The following is a 22,806-nucleotide window of genomic DNA, read 5'->3' as shown; positions in this document are numbered from 1 at the left end:
AGAAAAAGATCTCAGCTCCATCAGTAAAAACAACGAGTGAAATTCCTATGGAACCTAACTATACTTCGACTGAAAAAGAAAGGGAAACAAATAACTACACTATTAACGTCTCCACACAAAATTCTTTCGATTCGTTAGACTCCGACTCCGAGTATCTTCATACTGATTGCTCTTTAGATATTCAAGATCGAAGATGTTCAAAAGAAGTTTGTGAGAAAGATAGCAATGATTTAACAGTAGAATCAATTGATACATTAAAGGAGCTGAAACAGAAACTAAATATTACAAATGAAGTTTTGGAAAAGTGCCTAAGAGAAAATGAGTTACTAAAGAAGGAAATAAATAAAAAAAATAAAGAGATTGAAGACTTAAAACAAATTCCGAAACTTTCAGAAAAGAAAAAGAAAGACAACATAAAGGGTAGAGAACTTAGTATGAATGTGACGAATAGACACAAGAAGTTTTTAAATAAACAGGACATACAGCAAATTGAAGATATACCTAATACAGAAGATGAAATATATCAGGAAATAGATAAGGAAGTAATAAATAATGAAGAAGTTAAACTTAATACAGAAGATGAAAGACATAAGGAAATAGAAAAGGAATTTACACCGTCTTCTTCAGTGAGACAGTTATATGACAGACGATCAACTAAAAATAGAGTTCTTATTCTTGCGGATGAAACAGGTCGTGATATACGTAACACTTTGGAGAAGAAATTGGGAGAAGAATATACAGTTACAGCAGTTATAAAACCGATGGCTTCATTTAAGAATGTACTGTCTGGTTATATCTCAGAATGCAAGAAAATGACAAAAAATGATTATATAATTATTTTGGCTGGCTCTCATGACTCTAATTTAATTAAATTCCAATCTGAGTTATATTACTTTCAAAATCTAGTTACTAATACTAATGTAATATTTGGTAAGATTCAGCATTGTAAGCATCTTAATACTTATAAATTCAATCAAATGCTACGCATAATTTGTAATAACTTCGACCACATTAATTTTTCACAAACTTTTTATTCGGGCTATATTGGTTTACATAAAGAAAATACATGTAGAGCTTTGATAATGGATATGATAATGATAAATTGTAAAAATATAGCATTAGTAAATTCTAAAACTAAGATTCTCAATGACCAATGTACTCAAACTAACCCAGAGTTTTTTCGTAAATAAGGAGAAATGTGTTTCAACTTCAGATGACTTCAGACTGTTCCATCAAAATATAGCAGGCCTTTGTAATAAACAAGACTTGATTGAATTATCTTTGGATATGTTTATTCATAATAAGGAGGCATTTGATGTACTATGTTTCAGTGAATCATTTGTAAAGGATGGATCACAAAATAATATTAAAATAAATAACTACAAACTAGTCGCATCATATTGTCGATCGAATAGAGCCAGAGGCGGCACTTGCATATTAGTCAAGAAAGAATATGATGCACGGTGTTTAGAATATTGTAGAGAATTGTCGATCGTTAATTATTTTGAATGCTGTGGAGCTATTTTGGTAGAGTTAAATGTAATAGTAGTAGCTGTTTACAGAATACCCGTTGAGACTAAATCACACATTAATATTTTTCTACATCAACTTGACAAACTCTTATTTTATTTATGTGATAAATTTAAAAAGAAACAAATTATTATTTGCGGAGACTGGAACATTGACATGATAAAAGACAGTTCACATAAGAGAGATTTAGTTGCTACATTACAAAATTACAACCTAGATCCGCATATACTTGTACCAACCAGAGAAAAGTCTTCTATAGATCAAATTGCAAGTAATATCAAATCAGTTAAATCACAGATCCATTATTTAAACCTTTCAGATCATGAAACCGCTCAAAGTATTAGTTTTCAACTACCTAAACAAAAAACAAAACAAACATCATGGTTTGAATATAGAAGGGATTATAAACTAGACAATATTAGAAAATTTTATGAAAGTTTAGCATCCTTATCATTTTCAAATGTTTTTAACAGCAAGACATTAAATGAAGCTTTTGATGAATTTAGTGATACTGTATCATTGTTTTACGATTTATGTTTTCCAATAATAAAAATTAAAATAAACAATAGCCCTACAAAACTGAAATGGATAACTAAAGGCTTGCGTAAATCTATAAAAACAAAAAGAAAACTTTTCATTAACTATAAACAACATTCAAAAAATAAAATATTAAATAAAACTCAATTTAATAACTATAAAATTATCTTAAAAAAATGTATACGGACAGCCCAAAGAAATGATAATGTAAAGTTCATTAAAAATAGTAAAAATAAATGTATAGCGACCTGGAGAACAATATCATCGACTTTATCTAATCCAAATATGAATAATGGGATTAGTAAATTAAATTTTAATAATTTGACATTTACTAATTCACTTGACATTTGCAATTCTCTGAATTCCTATTTTATTAATTTAACATGCACTAATAAAACGTATAATGCTCAAAGTTCTATAGCTACATCCATAAATCCCCATACGATATATCTAATACCTGCTGATGAGAAAGAGACTTTTAATATAATAATGAGTTTAAGAAATAGCAAAGTTAGCGGTTATGATGGGATAATTACCAAAATAATAAAATCGTGTGCTGATTGTATATGTCGACCATTGTCATACATTATTAACCTGTCTTTTATTCAAGGTTCATTTCCTGATAGGCTAAAAATAGCGGTAGTTAAGCCATTGTACAAAAAAGGGGATAGGACAGATCCAAACAATTACAGGCCAGTGTCGATACTATCAGTATTTTCTAAAATATTTGAAAAAGCAATGTTGTCCAGACTAAATAGTTTCTTAGTTAAACACAATATTTTACATTCAAATCAATTTGGTTTTCGCAAAAAATCCTCGACCACTCTTGCTTGCTTTAATCTTATCAAATATATAACTGAAAGTCTTAATGAAAAGACTCCTATCGTCTCTATATTTTTAGACATGAGCAAAGCATTTGATTTTGTTAACCATGATCGATTGTTGGCTAAATTGGAAAGATATGGTATTAGAGGTCAGGCATTTTTATGGATTCAGAGTTATCTCAAAAATAGAAGTCAATGTGTAGAAATATCAAGATTAACGAATCAATCGAAGCCTGGATCGCGAGCACCATTTACTAAAATGTGTTATAGGTCACAGTTACTTCACAATGGATCTGGAGTTCCTCAGGGTAGTGTTCTTGGCCCATTGTTGTTTTTAATATATATCAATGACTTGCCAGATGAGACGACACATAAATGCTTTCTTTTTGCTGACGACACAACTCTACTTGTAAAATCGCATAGTAAGGACTTATTTCAGGATGATATTAACATTGCAATAGAAAATGTAATTAATTGGCTCAAGTTAAATAATCTTAAAGTTAATATTGATAAGACTAATATAATGCAATTTTTATCCTACAGAACATCACCTCTCTCTTTACATATAAGTTACAATAATAACCGCTTAAGTGAAGTTAACAATATTAAATTTTTGGGATTAAATTTGGATAAGCATCTTAATTGGAAAACCCATGTTGATTCTGTTTGCAAAAGGTTGAACCGTTTCGTTTTTGCTCTGCGCAAATTGAAACAGACAGTGTCATGCGAGGCGGCACTAACTGCCTACTATGGCTATGTTTCGTCCATACTAAGTTATGGGTTAATTCTTTGGGGCAATTCTGTAGAGGTTAATAGAGTGTTCTTGCTACAGAAAAAATGTGTGCGTGCTTTGGCAAATGCTCGATTTATGGACAGTTGCAGGCCTCTTTTCAAAAAGTTTAGGATCTTGCCCTTGCCATGCATGTACATTAAGGATATATGCTTATTTGTTAAATGTAATCAACATATATTCCAACTCCGTAGAGAACGTTCAAACAGACATGTTAGAGCACAGTATAAAGACATGCTATATCAGCCCCCTTCCAGGTGTTTTATTTATGAAAAAAATGTTTTTAACTTATGTATTTTAATATATAATAAACTACCGGATTGTCTGAAGTCATTGGAAGGAAGCTGTTTTAAGAAAACATTGACAAATTGGTTGTTGGAGAATTGTTTTTATAATTTAAACGATTATTTGTCTTTTAAAACGTAAAATTTTAAATTTATTATGATTGGAAGTTTTGTTTTCAAATTGTTAAAATATTTGCATGCCTAGTTAAGGTTGAATACTATGACCTACTGTAATACTATACTTACCATCTTTTGTAAATTGTATTCTGGCAAATAAATGATTGATTGATTGATTGATTGATTGATTGACATCGTATCAACAGTGGCTGCAAGTTGTCTTTGATTACTTGTGGCTCTGCCCACCCCATTAGGGATTACGGGCGTGAGTTTATGTATGTATGTATGTATGTATGAGTCGCGTTGTGTTACTCTATACCCTGGATACTTTATGCAGACACTACACATTGACGTTATCATACACGCGCATCTGTGTGTGACGTCTGACGCCATACGATTGAAGACTAAACTAAGACCGAGGGGAGTGAGGTAAACCTAGCTCAGTCACCGCTGGTGGGGGGAGTTGCCGTTCTACACATAAGAAAGAAAGGTCGCTTACGATAAAGAGTTAAAAAATGCAATCCCTTCATAAATACTTACGTTGCTCTTGATGTAAAGCAGCATTTGCCATAAAGTTTCCATTATCTTTGGAATTCCGAAGCATAGCTCCAAAAGTACCTTGAACAAACGAAAATATTAATACTTCAAAGGGATGTTGAGTATTTGGTTATTGGCAATAATTACCATTTTTTTTTTAATAGACCAGGAATTCAAAGAAAAATCGAACTCTGTTCTATGGATTACTGAGTACCAAAAACAGATGCATTGACTTCTTCAATCGCGTGCTTTGTATGGCTTTGATCAATCTCAGCAACCTTGGTGTCAGGGCACACTCACTAGACGGGATATAATTATTTCACTACATATGAATGGAGGGTGTAATATGTCTTGTGATTCATCACATCACTAATTTAAGAGCCTCGCTCTTATCGGTGTAGCATTCTTCATACTACTTCTTTAGGAAAAAATAGGGCCTCTTGCCTTCCGCCCCGCAGTACTCGTAGTAGTCGTATTGTGATTATGGCACATTAATTTTATGAAGAATAAACCCTCTCACTACAGCTTCAAACTTACAAACTATTGTTCAACTTACCAAGTTATCGGCCAAAGGTCGAATTTTATCATACAATTCAGCTATTGCCATATACCGCTTTGTCAACAATTCCAAACTCAAGCCAGCTTTCAACGAATTCTTCAGACTTTTAACACTGCATGAGATATAGTATAATATTGTAGCTTGCCCAACGGTGATCACATCTACTCCCAACATTGGGATGCAGTAAAATGCATAAAAAACTGGCGATATATATGTCACACAATATTGGTTGTCACCAAATGTACAACCCAGAATCATAAAAGTCGCTTTCAATATGAACATCAGTATAAATTGTATATTGGACACTGCATTGTAAAGAATTTTCTCACTGATATTAATTTCCACCATTGCAGTCGCATCAAAAACTAAGTTGTATAAAGTATATTTTGTTCGTAGCAAAATTGTAAAGTAAGATGTGTATTCGATAATGTTCATCCAAAACCAGAAATCGTTGTACAGTAACGGGAATAAGATAAGAATTATATATAAAAGGGAGAGCGATATAGTGAAGTATTTTACTAAAAGACGATATTTTCTTTTAAAAACCATTGTGAAACCGAAATCAATACCGAAACATAGTTGAGATATTATGAAGAAATAAGTAACGAAAGGTGGAATTTTCGATTTTCCAGTTCTGACTAATATTGAAGCTTGAGAAATAAGTCTCATGTTTAAATATTTTGCTGACTCCTTGGAAATAGCAAAAGCGACTGAACATTCCGGGTAATTTTATTGATGGCTTTTAGTCATTGCCATTAGTGCGATGTGCAATATGATAAACATGTGTGTTGGTTATTTATTGCTTTACTCATATAAGACCAAATACATTGCTAAAGTACTAAAGTACCTATTTTCATTACTTAGCATACTTATTTGTGTTGAGCCTTCTCAATGGGAGGGTTTGGCAGCACAGCGCCCAGAATGGCGCAGGCTGGTGATGAGGCGAGTACACGAGTTCGAGCAACAGCGCACGGCAGACCTCGACGCTAAACGTGATGAGATGAAGGCCCGTCCCCCTGCCGCTATTCAATATAATTACCAAAACGGTGTGCTCACGTGCCCTCACTGTGCGCGGGAGTTCACTGTAAAGATAGGCTACAAGCCATCTTCGGGCGCATCAGCGTCGTGCCGACTAGGAGTCGACTAGGGTCAACATGGCCGAAATCGGTCGGAGAGATCAATCATTTGTAATTAAATTAGAATATTTGTTTAGTTTATTGTATCATGGTCTTATCGAACAAATAAAAACATATATTTTTGTCTCCCATCCTGTGGGTTGTGAGGTGGACAACCAACCTCATCAACCTAATGACTACTTACTAACCACTGGAACACTGAGGCCATAATATAACAATTTATATTAAAATAACTCGCATAAAGTGAAAACAACAAATGTAAATGTTTCAATTCTTATATAAACATACGAGTAAAAAGCGACCAAGAGCGTTGCATGGCCTGTTTTAGGTTCCGTACTGAATTTTAAAACGTCATTCTAAAGAGATTATTTTTAAAGAAATTCAGGTAGCTAAAGAGTAACAATAACAATTGCACATGATCTAATCCAAATACAAGAATGTCTTTCAACAGATTTACACTTTTATTCGTCATTTTTTTACATAACGAATGTGTCATCCGTCTAAACTCTACGTCTACTGCGGCTTCTCGTGATCTGTATAACCGCGGAAAAGAAGCTGCAAGAAAAACCTCGGCCCATAGTCCTTGAAGTTTTTACATAAAACAAAAACATAAAATATTGTTATACAATTAGAGTAAATTATATGTAATACAAATAACAGGGGGGTTAAAATGGCCACATCGAAGCAATTCATCTAAGAAAGCAATATTGCTTTTTGACATTTGTTTGCATTGCGCACTTACCTACTTTTACATGCGCAAAATTTAATGTCAAATTGCGTCGATGTGGCCATTGTAACCCCCTCCCGTTTTGTTAAAAAAATAATATAATATTTTTGTTGTTTTTTGTTATACAATTAAGCATTCCCAGATATTATCTTGCTGACGTTGTCATGAGGTTAGTTGGTAGACTTGTATCGTTGGTTTTTAAGCGCTGACGCTGACGTTCAAAAGTGTTCTGTAAAACAACTTCATAAATACCTAAAATATCAAAGACCACCCACAACAACCCTACTCTAGCCAATCAGCTCGCGACAAACACTTCAGGACCCCGAAACCAACCCCGTGGTCGTCCATTTCCCTTATTCAGTGCTTATCGCTATCGGCCCACTAGAGACGATTAATTATTTCAAATATCATCCTCTCAGACAACGCCCTTAGCCGAGGTACGGACAAGTTTATACTGTTGCGGTGTATGATAATTAAATATTATAATTTATTATGTACATGAGTTTCGAAGTATAAAAAATGTCCTTTATTGCACTTAATAACTACTTACATTACTAAAATAAAATCGAAGTTAACAAGGGTGGACTTATCTCTAAGAGATATCTTTCAGCCAACAACAAAGTGTAAGAATAGCTGCTAGTATGTAAATTTTTAACATGTTCTCTGTATATTTACCTTTTTTTGTTTTTTTATTATAATTTTTTTGACGAAAAATAAACTGTATAATTACCACATAATATGAGTCAATTTTGAAACTCATACGTGCATTTTTCTTGCTATAGTGTGTCTATGTACAAAATTCCAATGTGTTTACCGAATAATAACATTTCACGTGTGGGGTTGATATCCAATTTTCAGTTCACAGTGATCGTGTTAAAATATAATGAAGCAATAACAGAACCCCAAAACCGCATCCCGCCCACATTTATTACGCTTCAAAATTAGCTAACACTCCAATTGAATTTTATCCTTTTTTAAAACGAAACGAGCGCTTTACCAACACGGTTCGACGTAAAATATGCCCGTTCAATTGAATTGCCCTGGAAAGAGGCATTTTCGGAGCGTCCCCAGTACGTGGAGAAGAATTCAATTATCACTCAACTGACATTAAAGCAATTTCAATTGGAAAAGAAATACGAGTACGCCATTCGTACCTTTTTGTTTTGATGGTTGTATTGCTGTTGTTTTTTTTATTTATATAAATCAGAATTATGTTAACACTTGTTTTCATTAATTCATCTATCGTTTGGGACGCGTGGATGACCAAATTTTCTGGTTGCTTTTGGTTCTACCCATCTCATTAAGGATTACGCGGGTGACTTTAAGCATTTATTTTTCAATACAGCTACGTATGTCGCTTTGTCCTTCCAATTTAAGTACTTCGGTGATCATTTTTCAATTGACACACGTTTACACTAATCCGCATTGTACTTAACATGATGCAAGGGTTTTCTTTCTGCTGCCTTTTTAAGACCGTGTGGACTATAAGATTTGGTCGGTGTGGTATTCTCCATGCTACTTTTTAAGGAAGAAATAGGCTAGTGGTATCCCTCTTGCCTTCCGCTCTGCAGTACTTTGTCTAACGCGAGTGGTATGGGGCTCAGAGAAGTCTAAAAAAACAATTATTAAGGTATAATTCCGCCACAGAATTGTATTTTATTTGAAATAATGATAATTATTAATGCTTGGGAAGGCAACATCGACGACATCGCATCGCGTCCAACACTGTACATCGCGCTGTACACTGTAGCTGTATCGCGTAATTGTACTGTATTCATGTGTTAATGTCTGATTGTTTAAATGTAGTTCTGTGCAATAAAGAATATTTGATTTGATTTGATTTGATTTGATTTGATTTGATTTGTAGCAATTCATCATGTAGCGTGTAAAATTATGAAGCTTTGATATCGCAACGCGCCAAACACCGTAGCAGTTCATCATGTGCCATGTAAAATGGCGAAGCTATTACATCGTAACGCACCCAAAGCCGTAGCAGTTCATCATGTGCCATGTAAAATGGCGAAGCTATTACATCGTAACGCGCCCAAAGCCGTAGTACTCCATCATGTAGCATGTAAAATGACGAAGTTATGATATCGTAACATGCTCAACGCCGTATCAGGCATCATATAGCGAGTAAAATGACGAAGCTATGACATCGTAACGCGTCCAACGCCTTAGCAGTTTATCATGTAGCGTGTAAAATGACGAAGCTTTGACATCGCAACGGGGCTCCAACACATGGTGTGATCTCGCCCTTAAAGATTCCGGGTCATATTGAATAATTTACCATGTACACAACTAATATCTACAGCCTCTCTAAAGACCAAAGTTGTCGAACAGTTTGAAACTGTCTAGGAAGTTGAATCGTCTACATAATACGCAACAAGGACGCTTAACGCGACAAGATGTAGCCTTACGTGACTGTTTTAACAAGCCATAAGGACAAACAGGAAAATCTGATAGTTGCCACGGACTGTAATGGTAACTGTCGGATCAGTGTTGCCCCAAACTGATTGGGTAATCCCTATCTTTTTCTGATAAAAATAATACTGAGGGAACAGTTGTGAGTCTGCACGTCGGCCGGATATGGTCAACAAAAAAACGATACACCAATTTCTCTTTTGGCACGACTTCTTGTAGATTTTGTCGCGGCTCGCTATAACTACTGGTGAAAAAACTAAGGATATTTTTGTAACCTAGACATACATACATACATACATACATAAACTCACGCCCGTAATCCCAAATGGAGTGGGCAGAGCCACAAGTAATCAAAGACAACTTGCAGCCACTGTAACCTAGAATAACAATGAAAGTCGATTTGTAACGAGTAATTCCGACTCATCCCCATTTCTTTCCATGGTATCACCCTTTTTTCCGAAGTGGTAGGCAGAAGTGTACAGTATACATACCCACTTCTCGCCACCTATGTTTAAGTTCCATGTAATTGGAGGCGAGCCTATAGCCTTTAACCGAGCATAAATGCTGGAAACTACAGGATATCAATCATCTATGATACAAAGATGAATTCGAACTCATTTAGTGTTTGAGAGCCCGAGTTAGGATTCGTAAAGGTGTCAGGAATAAAATGGCTATGGTTAAAAGTATGGCCGATAAAGTAATGCATCCGTTTGTAGCTTGATTTTTAGCGTTCCTGACAAATGCAAACACTAAATGAGTTTGAATTCATCTTTAGATTATAGATGATTGATATCTTGTAGCAATTACGCCCGGTTAATGACAATAGACTCGCCTCTAATTATAAGGAACTAAACATAGCTGGCGAGGAGTCGGTGTATATTATATTGTACACCTCTGCCTCCTTCGGGAAAACTTGCGTGATACCATGTTATGTTAATTTAGTCACTACACAAACAAAAATCAAACCACAAACAGATACTTTTAGCGATAGCCATTTTATTGTACGTCCCTCCTACATGGTCCTTAGTGTACAAAGCGGACCAAAGGAAATTCATCGTGACAACAATGATATATCTCTCTCTTACCATCCTATTGTCATGATAAACACGCGGGAGAAACGCAGTATAATATAGTTAAGCTGTTTACAGTATTCTTATGCTTAATTCAGCTGCCTTAGTGCTAGAGTTAAAGCGATATAATTTAAGCATGAAACTAAATGGTTATTAGATATGTGTTTTTAAAGTGTCAAATATTTTTTTTAACTTTAGGAATAACTCTAATAATAATTATATAAATATTTTCACACTTGCTTGCAGGTTGTATACAAACTCTGTTTAACTTAAAATACGATCTGTAACTTTGTGTTCTTGCAAATAAATGAATGATTATTATAGTTATTAATTCTTCTTCTATCGTGTGGGTTGTGAGGTGGATTACCAACCTCATCCTCACCACCCTGGAGTTATTAATTAATGGTCCCGGATTCGAATCCCGGTGGGGAAATATCACAAAAATTACTTTGTGATCTCTAGTTCGCTTAGGACATTACAAGCTGATCACCTGATTGTCCAAAAGTAAGATGATCCGTACTTCGGATGGCACGTTCAGCCGTTGGTCCCGGTTACTACTTACTGATGTAAGTAAGTAGTCGTTACATGAGTCATGTCAGGGGCCTTTGGCGGCAGGGGTATTCGCTTCTCGCCAGCATTCGTGTGGATTCCTATTCAGGATGGTACAGTTTATCTTGAACCTAAGCTCGTTGTGTGGCATTCTTGCATTTGCATTGTCGCCATTTATTATACCGTAATTTATACATTTAGTGCTTGCCTTTGTCAACACTAGATAGCAAAATCCCTCTGTGGTCTAGTGGTAAAAGCGCCGGTTTTTCGATATGGACGCCCTAATGTGGACACCAAAAGTGCGAATGACACAAAATGGGATCGTCGATCCCTAGTCACACTACCAACTTGTGGCTAACGGGATTCTATGCTCTGCTCGGTAATCCGAAAACATCCTTTGGTGGCACACTCTCACTGCCAAAAATTTATAGGTTAGAAAGAAAGAGACAATGTTTATCTACGTATGAAGGGATTTGATGCGTATCCGTAATTAACGGTACATAACATTATTTAGATCTAATAATTATTAACTACTTTGTTATCTAAACCACACCGACAAGAGTGTGGCCGTTAAATTATCGATGAGTTATCTAAATGTCAATATGTCTTTAAGCGACTTGTAAATGAGTTTTTTTTTTCGTTATCTCTTGTAGGAAGTGTAATGTGGGTTAAGTCTAAATATAACTTCCTATACGATCTAGTCACAGAGTTCATTATTTATCAAACAGACGTCTTCTGCGTCCGATCAGTATTAAAACAAATAATATAGTTTTAAATAATGTGGAAGTTATTATTGAAAGCAGTATTAGTTTTCTATTTTTTAGGGAGAATTGAAGCAGCCAGGATATTAGCGGTGTTCCCAACGCCATCTATAAGTCACCAAGTTGTATTCCGTCCATTGACACAAGAACTGGCTAAACGTGGACATGATGTGGTTGTTATAACAACAAATCCAGCATTTCCTAAAGGAGAAACACCTGCCAATCTTACTGAAGTAGACATCCACGATATAGCTTATAACTTCTGGCGTAGTAATTTCAAAGTGTCAAAAAAAGGATGGAAGGATGATCCAGTGCTGCATATGACTCATGCGACTGATCTGTTCGCTAGAGTTTTCTTCGAAGAGTTGAAGAATAAAGATTTTCAAAGGATTATCAAGGAAGAATCATTTGATTTAGTGTTTGTGGAAGCTTGTGCTAGACCAGCATTTGTGTTGTCGAACATTTTTAAAGCGCCGCTGATTCTTATAAGTTCCATTGGTGCTCTCCCTGGACTGTTCAATGTTATTGGTTCACCAACACATCCTATTCTGTATCCTTCACCTCTTAACATCCGACTCTACAATCTTACTATTTGGGAGAAAGTGACAGAATTGTACAAACATTTCTTGTTAAGTAGAGCAGACGATTTGATAAAAAAATATATAGATGAAATGTTGAAGAGTCATTTTGGACACGATGTACCTGGTATAGATGAATTGAATAATAACATTGATATGCTGTTTCTTAACACACATCCAATTTTGGAAGATAATCGTCCGGTTCCACCCAAAGTAGTATATATTTGGGGATTGCATAAGAAACCAGAGAAAGAGTTGCCAAAGGTAAAAAATCTACAATACACTTTTCGTATAGAGAAAAATATGCGCTATTGAATATTATATTTATCCGAAAAATATACATAGAAAAAATATAAGAAGATCTAATTTTGATTATGATTGTAAGCAATACATATTAAAGAAAGAAAAATCGAAGAGAAATGACGAAAGATAACAATAATTTGATTATTAAAGTAGCAATACAATAACAACATATTTCCTAATAAGTAGTCATATTGGATATTTCTGACTGATTCTTTTGTTTACGTAAATTAACAACGTTTCATTGTTCATCCTTTTGACCATGACATTATGCTAAATGTGTATCTAATGTACCTGCTGCATACTCTCTTATAATACCTACGTCACTCAAATCCCTGCTGTTAATCCTCAAATACTCACAACCAAATAATACAAACATTTTTATTCATATTTCAGGATCTGCAATCGTACCTGGATACTTCAAAAAATGGCGTGATTTACATTAGTTTTGGCACTAACGTAAACCCTTCAATGCTTCCCCAAAAGAGAATGAACGTATTCATCACTGTGTTGTCTCAACTACCTTATGACGTATTATGGAAGTGGGACAGAGACGACGAATTGGCTTCAAATATAAGAATTGAAAAATGGTTACCGCAGTCAGATCTGCTGAGTAAGTCGTTTGTACATACATTCCTTCTTTGCTAAGTCCAGCCTTTGTTTTAACACGTTCATTGTATGAACCACATTTATGAGGCGATCAATTTGAATTTCATACGTGTATGTCGTATGGGACATAATATGTCACATATGTATGGGGCACATTTTTTCTTCCCATAGTGTGTCTATGTACCACAGGTACCTAAATCCCAATGTGTCTATCGAAAAAAAATGCTGATATCTAATTTTCAGTTACACAGTGAACATTGGGACATAATATGTCACATATGTATGGGGCACATTTTTTCTTGCCATAGTGTGTCTATGTACCGCAGGTACCTAAATCCAAATGTGTCTATCGAAAAAAAACTGCTGATATCTAATTTTTAGTTACACAGTGAACATTAATATGGGGTATGGAGGTTGAGGTAGGGGGGGGGGGTGTAATAATATCCTTTTTAAAATATTATTTAGTTAAAAATACGTAAGTGACTCACACCCTATCTATGGAGTAATGGCGATTACTCCACCGACAAGAGCGCAGCTCTTAAATAAAGAGAGAGACGTAAATGACTGCAAGTTATCTTTTGATTACATGGTGTCTCTGCCCATCCTATTAGTAGGGATTACGGGAAAGAGTTAATGTATAATCTTTTTCTATCGTATGGGTTAAGAGGTGGGTTACGAACCTCAGCAACCTTGTGTCAGGGTTATTATCGAGACACAAAGTGGTAAGTAACTCTCGGACAATCAGGTGATCAGCCTGTAATATCCTAACCAAACTAGGGATCACAAGGTGATGTTTGTGATATGTCCCCACCGTGATTCAAACCCGGCACCTCCGGATCGTGAGCCCAACGCTCAACCACTGGACCACATAGGCCGTTATAAAGTTGTTCCAAATGTATCCTTAGAAAATACTCTATTTCTGTCTCTAGGTTAAAAGTTTTCAACCAAATCCTCGTTTAGGGACGTGACCTATCAATGATACGCGCGTGACAACGACAACCTAAAAACAGCCTAATAATGCGTACAATATGAATAAATCACTAACATTTTGTTGCAGGAAATCCAAAAATAAAATTATTCATCACGCAAGGAGGTCTCCAATCGACAGACGAAGCCATAAGCGCCGGTGTACCGCTTATCGGAGTCCCAATAATTGCCGACCAATGGTACAATACTGAGAAGTATGTTCGCCATAAAATTGGCATCCAAGTTGATTTTGACACCGTCACTGAAGACCAGTTTAGAAATGCTGTGAACGCTGTTATTGGAGACGAGAGGTGCGTATAAGATTGTCTTAGTACGAAAAGCTATGTCATTTGAGTCCTGGCACCTGACTTGCATCAATGAGTCATCATCATACATACATACATAAATTCACGCCTATTTCCCACCGGGGTAAGCAGTAACTAGAATTCCATTTGCTTCGATCCTGACACACTTCTCTTGTTTCCTCCACATTCATCAATCACTTCATACACGCACGCCGGTTCAGAGTAGATCGTATTAAACATTTTCTAAGGACATCTCCAATTTGGTCAATGTAACTCCTTCTCTGTCTTCCTCTGCCAGCCCTACCATCAACATTCGCTTTATAAACCGCATTTGCAATTCTATTATCTTTCATCCGCTCTATATGTCCAAACCAACCTAACATTCCCTTCTCAATCTTAGTCACTATATTGTCATCATCATCTCCCTAGCATTATCCCATTTTTCTGAAGATTTGACAGGTCCAGTTTTACCTTGAAAACCAGCCCAATACAGGTTAGGTCACATACCTCAAGTGTGAAGTGTGAAGAAAGTGGGTTTCCTCACAATGTTTTTCCTTCACCACTGAGCAAATCCTTTCCATATAGCTTTAAGTTCTAGTCATGATCATCACGCTATCTTTCCGGGTTTTTCCTTTTAAAACCCACAACTTATTATTTAATTGTCTGAAAATTTCGGCCTTGAGAATTTACTACTTGTTTTTCCAATTCCAGTTACAAACATAACGTGCTTCATCTTCGGACTCTTCTTTCTGACCAACCACAACAGCCGCTAGAGCGTGCAGTGTGGTGGACAGAGTACGTGCTACGTCACTCTGGCGCCAGACACCTGCGAGCGCCCGCTGCCAACATCTCCTGGACTGAATACCTTATGATTGACTTTTTCGTTTCTGTTCTCCTGGTACTTCTGGTGGCAATTCTAGTGATTTGTAAAATATTTTTCTATGTTTTAAGAGTTATTTTTAGAAGTACGAAGGTGAAAAAGAGTTAATTAAAATTACAGTTAGTTTTCTACATATTCTAGACTTAATACCTTCTGTTGGACTTACTATTAAATAGTACAGTATTTGTCTTCTGTGGCTTCTCTAGTCTTGTTTTTAAGCTGTTGTGATTATGGCTTATATAGGTTCGTATCACATTCTCGTCACCAGTTGTATGTTGAAAATTAAATGCCATAAATTAATTAATACAGGTTAATTTGCTTCAACACAATTATATAGTCAGACTGAGGAAACGAGAGAGAAAGAAACATAATAAAATACCCAACAAGTAATGTAGAAAAGTAAGATAGGTTAAGTGACCTTAACCTACCACCTATCGTATTGGCCTAACAGAGAGCTCGGTGAGGTGTGAGTACTTAATTCAACTTGCAATGGATGTACCTCTTACTACCCCAACAACGCTGCTCCACTGCAGGTTAGTGGAGGTGTCTTTACGTCTAAGAGCCGAGACCAGCAGCAGCTGAACATGCCCTGCACTGTCCTTAACAAACAAGGCATAGTCTCAAAAAGGGATTTTGACAATGTTCCCATCGGGAATCGAGCTCGGATCTCCAGATCGTGACCTAACGCTCTAACCACTAAGACCAAGGAGATCGTTTCTAAAATAACTTGATATTAGGAACTGTAAACAGTTTTCACATTGAGTCAAAAATATGTACTTCCGATGATCGCTGATCAATCTGATTTCAATGACGATTACATTACGACACGTGAATAGAATTATCTGATACGATAAAACATAATTATTTACCTTCCTATTATTTATTTTAAAATACTTAAAAATGTTTCGTAATTTTAAACTTAAACCGAAAAGGTAAGGAAGGAAGGCGAAATAAAAAATGCGACCCTTCTATCAACCGGAAGCGGTATGTACGGTCACGAGCATTGATATGTGTATACACTTTGATACCATGTCACATTAACTTGTTTGACAAATTGAACTGTAAGTGTCACTAACTCTCAAATATGTTAAAATTCAAATTCAAAATTCAAAAATATCTTTATTCAGTAGGTAACATAGTTACACTTTGAATCGTCAATTTTACATAACGAACGTCTTATCCGCCTAAAACTACTGCAGCTTCTCACAACCTGTATAGCCGGGGAAAAGAAGCTGCAAGAAAAACCTCGGCACAGGGCCCTAGACGTTCTTTAAAAAAATAAAAATAAACATAAAATATTGGTATACAATTGAGTAATTTAGCTGCCTAATATCAGTTCTCAGACAGTTAATCCCATGCATTCATATCTTCTAAATAATCACTAACTTTATAATAACCTTTTTTGTAAAGTTTTTGTTTAACTACTGTCTTAAAACAGTTGAAAGGCAAATTCTGAATGTCAATGGGAATCTTATTGTAAAAACGTATACTATACATTGCCCCTTAAAAGATTTAGTAATCTTATGTAATCGACTGACTTGTAAAGCAAGTTTATTTTTATTCCTGGTATTAACAATATGCCGATCGCTATTTTTTGCAAATAATCCTATATGTTTTTTTACATACTGGGTGTTAGTGACATCGTAACGAATACTGAGGGGGTTGATTCAGACCATGATTCTGAGTTAAAATCAAGTGGAATTTTCCGTCGCAAAATTCATGATTTTTTTTTAGTTTTTTTAAATTATTTTCAATTCTATACTTTTGCGATGGAAAATTCCACTTGATATTAACTCAGAATAATCAGATGAATCATCCCTCTCAGTCTTCGTTACGATGACACTTACACCCCGTACAAGTACATACGGTAGCCATTAAGTAGGTATGGGTGTTAGTGACACCGTAACGAATACTGAGGGGGATGGTTCAGACCATGATTCTGAGTTGATATCAAGTGGAATTTCGTGTCAAAAAAATCATGAAAATTTTTCTTTTCTTTTTAATTATTTTCCAATCCATACTTTTGCGACGGAAATTTCTACTTGATATCAACTCAGAATCATGGCCTGAACCACCCCTCAAAGTTTTCGTTACGATGTCACTAACACCCTGTATATTTAGTTTTCAAAGATATATTGTGATGCCAAAGTTAAAATATTAATTTCTTTAAATTTATTTCTAAGTGACATCTTGGGTCCCAATTTGTAAATCGCCAGAGTCATTTAGTGCGACAGAGTCCTAAAGTGGGTACATTATATTGCTCATGACTGTAGAATACTCTGGCTTAACCAGTAGCGGGCGAGGTGTGAATTGGGGGGAGGGGAAATTAACCAAGACTGGTTCACCCTGCCCGCAAATGAAATTTATCGGGTTAGATTGCTCATAACGTGTGCCCCTAAACAACATTTTTTTTAAGCGGCTGAGGGGTGCCCCTTTGAGGTCTTGCTTCGCACCACCTATGCTAGGGTTGTACGTGCCCCCACTGGGTTTTACGTGCCCTCCCAAGCACGGAATAATCTTTATTTTTTTTTTATTATCCCTTTGTTGTTGAGAACGTATCAATGAATTGTATCTAAATCCCTTTTATCTTCGCGTCTAGTATCTAGCCTAATAATGACGATAAACTATTAATCTTACTATGTTCCACGTGTATTCGCCACATAGTAAGATTTTAGTCGGAAAAACTTGGATTCGCGCCTAAACGAAACACTGGTCACTTACTTTTTTTTGCATGTCACATGGTATTACACTTCTTATAAATAAATATATACAAACATGAAACACCCTGTAAGGGCACCGCAAAGCTTAACTTACGGCAGATGGCACTACTGATTTCCGTTTTTTTTAAAAACAATGATACACGGCGACAACAGTAATCAAGTTGGTACATCCGTAAAGACAGGTAATTATTGGTTCTATGTTAGCAAATCTAAAAGCAAGGAGTCATTGCGTTTAATGATTTGTTACGTTACATAAAACAAAATCATTCAGGTCACCCGTGATCTGCGGACGCGATGATTCAGCGAAAATATGACCATGAAACGAATAAGATGAGAATATGTTAAGTAGGGTGACTATAAATGACGACAAAAGGTGTCCAGTATTTAATACATACATAAATAGTCACTGTGGTACTATGGCTTCAAAAGGAGGCGCCGTTTTTAAGTGCATTTTTTATCAAACACAGTACGGCCTCTATGTTCAGTGATTGAGCGTTGGGCTCACGATACGGAGGTTCCGGGTTCGAACCCCGGAGGGGACATATCACAAAAATCACTTTGTGATCCCTAGTTTGGTTTGGACATTACAGGCTGATCACCTGATTGTCCAAAGTAAGATGATCCATGCTTCGGAAGGCACGTTAAGCCATGGTCCCGGTTACTACCTACTGATGTACGTTAGTAATCGTTACATGAGCCATGTCTGGGGCCTTTGGCGGCTCGATAGTAACCCTGACACTAGGGTTGATAGGGTTGGTAATCCACCACACAACCCACACGATAGAAGAAGAACAAACACCACCTATCAGATTGGTCTAACAAAAAGCTCGGTGACGCGTGGATAGTTTTTATGGATAGTTTTTTTTTTAGGGTAGTTTAATTGGGATATAGTGGTAAGGTTGATATAGGGTTGGTAATCTACCTCATAACCCACACGACAGAAGAAGAAGCAACCCACAAGTCAGTCTCATTAAATGTCAAATATGACAGTGTGACTGGGTTTTAAAGTGGGTACATGGTATTGCTCATGACTGTACGTACGATTCGGAATAATCCTGACGTGCTTTTATGGTCAAAAATCAGTTTCACTATTATTTACAAAATCATTCATTTGTGTCAATTTTATATCAATTACTGAACACTGTATTAATAATATTCTTCATATTAAATGAAGGAGAAGGTGGTGGTTGATGGGGTGGGTATTACACCTTGTGACCCACACGATATAGTGAATAAAGGTTAAATTATTCGAATCAGTTTGTAACTACGATTAATATATTACGCAATTTTTTATCAGAGGTTGAAAATGGTAGCGCGAAATCACGAACGAGAATTGTGAACGCTATTTTGCCTTGTCGTGGTAACCGTGACTGTCAAATCTTAAATTGATAATCATAATTACTGTGACAAGTTGTGTATAAAAGACGCGTTCTTATGATTTCTTAATATTAGCCTATTGAATACCATCAAAGAAACAACTCACAAAAATGTTAGTGTATTTGATAATGTTGTGCGCTATCTTGGCGCCGAACTGTGAAACGGCGAGGATATTAGCAGTGTTTCCTATTCCGTCTATAAGTCATCAAGTTGTCTTCCGTTCGTTGACACAAGAGTTGGCCAAACGTGGACATGAAGTGGTGGTCATCACAACAGATCCTGTGTTCCCCAAAGGAAAAGCTCCAGCTAATCTCACAGAAATAGATGTACACGACACGTCTTACAAGATTTGGAGGGATAGTTTCTTAAAATTGTCCAAAGGTAAAAAGGCAGACATAATTGAACAAATGGAAACTGGTTTCGACGTCATCAACAATGTGATTGATTACCAACTATCGACAAAAGAAGTAAAAGAAATTGTACAAGGGAAACAACATTTTGACCTTATTTTTGTGGAAGCTATTGTAAGACCAGCTTTAGCATTTTCGCATGTTTATAAAGCCCCAGTAATTATGATAAGTTCATTTGGTGCAATGGTTAATATATACAATGCGGTTGGCGGCCCGACACATCCGATATGGTATCCAATGTCTTTACGACAAAGACTGTACAATTTAACGTTGTGGGAGAAAGTCAATGAATTATACTTGCATTATAAATTTTTAAATTTTATAAACAATCATCAAGAAAAAGAACACGCAATGCTGGTGAAACATTTTGGAGAGGATTTGCCTTCGATTTCTGAATTGCAGAATAATATTGATATGTTATTTTTGAACATTCATCCTATTTTTGAGGGAAATTATCCGGTACCACCAGGAGTCGTGCACGTTTGGGGAATTCATCAAAAGGCTCAGAAAGAGTTGCCACAGGTATGTCAAATTTGAATGTATCTGGGTGTTTACACAGCTTTTTTTTTCTTGCTGTAAAGTTCAATCTCCTATAGTATTAGAAATGATTTGTTATAAATAAAATAACGAAAGATTCTGGACAATACACTTTATTACTTGCAATAGAAACAAAAGTACTGCAGAAAAGTCAAGAAAAGATAATGGCTTAAGGAAAATGGAATTTTCGTCAAAAAACTGAATTTTAAGAGCTTCATTTCATATTTATATTAAATTATTATTTTCATTTTCAGGATCTAAAGTCATATTTGGATTCATCTAAGCACGGAGTCATCTACATCAGTTTCGGTACGAACGTCGACCCAGCAAATCTACCTCCAGAAACGATACAGATGTTCATCAGAGTGCTCTCTAAACTTCCCTACGACGTTCTGTGGAAGTGGAACACGGATGAACTGCCTGGAAGGACTCCTAACATTAGAATAAGTAAATGGTTCCCACAATCTGACCTACTTAGTAAGTATTTACATTTTTCATTTCAAGATTACAGTTTACACGTGTATTCTAATTAATGTTTTCCTGATTGACTCATTATTGCTAGTTCTTTATGTACAAATCATAGTCTTAACTAGGCCACAAATTAAATCTACTTTTTTAATGGAATATTGTAAGATCTAGGAGGACATTTAATACTTAAATGAACGTTTAAGGAGCCCCGAAGAAAAATTCAAATTGGAAGTCGCTTTGCAATCAGTTTCTTCAACTTTATCTAAACGTTTATCGGTTGTAATAGGTATTTAAAACGTAAAGATAACGTTATCTTTGTGTCTACCATTTTGTCTGAGCTTGATAAAACTGTAAAACATTACATCAGTTACTACGGTACCTATAGCGCAAGTCTTATTCTGAAAACTGAGTTATTTTCCTGGGATTCATTTACTTAAACTGAAGATATTGACAAATCTGGTTTCCTTCCAAAACGACATTATTAACAGACTCTGTCACATTCCACCAAATTCATATTTTATAAAGCATATAGGTTTCTTCACAATATTTTCCTCAGCCTTAAAAAGCATGATAACAATGTTCGTTTTTGTTTTGTAAAATAATATCGTAATTTTACTTTTTCAGAACATCCAAAAATCAAATTATTCATTACGCAAGGAGGTCTACAATCTACTGATGAGGCTATAACAGCTGGTGTACCTCTGGTCGGTATACCCATGTTGGGAGATCAGTGGTACAATACTGAGAAGTACGTGCATCTAAAAATTGGTATCAGGTTAAATGCGGAATCTGTTACTGAAGATGAGTTCAGGAATGCTATCAACAATGTTATTGAAGATGAAAGGTTAGTAACTCGTAACTTACATTGTAGAAAGCTAGATTTTTTCCAACTGTTTTTTACAAAAGATGAAACAATATTACGAAAGATGTTCAAGTAATAGGATGTACATGAAATCATAAAGAATGTTACAAATTTTAAAACATTGCATCCAAAATTCGAATCGCTTGGAATCTTAAGTTTTCTACCTGGATAATGATTTATATCATTTACAATCTTTTATTTTACAGCTATAGAAAAAATATCAAGAAGCTAAATGAGTTAGTGAGTGATCAACCAGATCAGCCTCTTGAGCGAGCAGTATGGTGGACAGAGTACGTTTTGCGTCACTCAGGAGCAAAGCACCTGCGATCTCCGGCTGCCAACATTTCTTTAGCTGAATACTTTCAGTTGGAATTCTTCTCCATCCTCTTGATAGGATTCCTTATTATTGCTTCTTTAGCAAGTATCGTATTGTACAAATTGTATAGATTTTACGTAAACCAAGTTGTTAATGTAAAGTTAAAAAATAATTAGTTTTATAAATATCCTAGCCCATATTAGTACAATTTGTCATATTTGAAATAATGGCCTCGATTTCTGAAGATACCTCCTTATTTTATTTTAAGTTATAACCGCCATTTTCTTATTCGCTGATGACGAAAGGGATGCATGTTAAGTAGACTGTGTGTTGAAGTTAAATTAAACGACGCTAAATACAAGTATAAAAATGTATTTAATTACTTTAGATTACAGCGAAATAATTATATGACGAATTAAACAAGCGCGCGTGCGGCGGCGGCGGAGTCGGTCGAGAAGTGGGCGGGTCCGCGCGCGCGGCGCTCCTGTCCTCTGGTCCTTTGTATCGCGCATGCGCGCGCGTGTTGGTGTTGCCAACATTCTGCCGGGGCCAAGAGTGAAGGCCTCGTGATGTGCATTGTGTGAAGGCCATCTGTATTCTGAAATGGCTATCAGTATTCTGAAGTAGCTCTCT

General features: G+C 35.8%; 2 protein-coding genes across 2 annotated transcripts; both read left to right on the top strand.

Annotated features, from left to right (window-relative positions):
* Nucleotides 1-11,802: 11,802 nt before the first annotated feature.
* Nucleotides 11,803-15,787, top strand: LOC126377355 (UDP-glucosyltransferase 2-like). Its single transcript, XM_050025076.1, has 4 exons — nt 11,803-12,687; nt 13,120-13,336; nt 14,390-14,609; nt 15,315-15,787. Exons 1-4 carry the CDS (start codon nt 11,863-11,865, stop codon nt 15,589-15,591), a joined length of 1,539 nt encoding a protein of 512 aa, XP_049881033.1. The 5' UTR covers nt 11,803-11,862; the 3' UTR covers nt 15,592-15,787.
* Nucleotides 15,788-19,589: 3,802 nt separating this feature from the next.
* On the top strand, nt 19,590-22,472 carry LOC126377353 (UDP-glucosyltransferase 2-like). The gene is made up of 4 exons (XM_050025074.1): nt 19,590-20,512; nt 20,782-21,004; nt 21,620-21,839; nt 22,064-22,472. The coding sequence occupies exons 1-4, from the start codon at nt 19,691-19,693 to the stop codon at nt 22,347-22,349; spliced, it is 1,551 nt and encodes a 516-aa protein (XP_049881031.1). The 5' UTR covers nt 19,590-19,690; the 3' UTR covers nt 22,350-22,472.
* The last annotated feature ends 334 nt before the right edge of the window (nt 22,473-22,806 follow it).

Source organism: Pectinophora gossypiella, chromosome 23 (assembly GCF_024362695.1).
Source record: "Pectinophora gossypiella chromosome 23, ilPecGoss1.1, whole genome shotgun sequence".
In the NCBI taxonomy this organism is placed as follows: Eukaryota; Metazoa; Arthropoda; class Insecta; order Lepidoptera; family Gelechiidae; genus Pectinophora; species Pectinophora gossypiella.
This window is presented reverse-complemented; position numbering and strand designations above follow the sequence as displayed.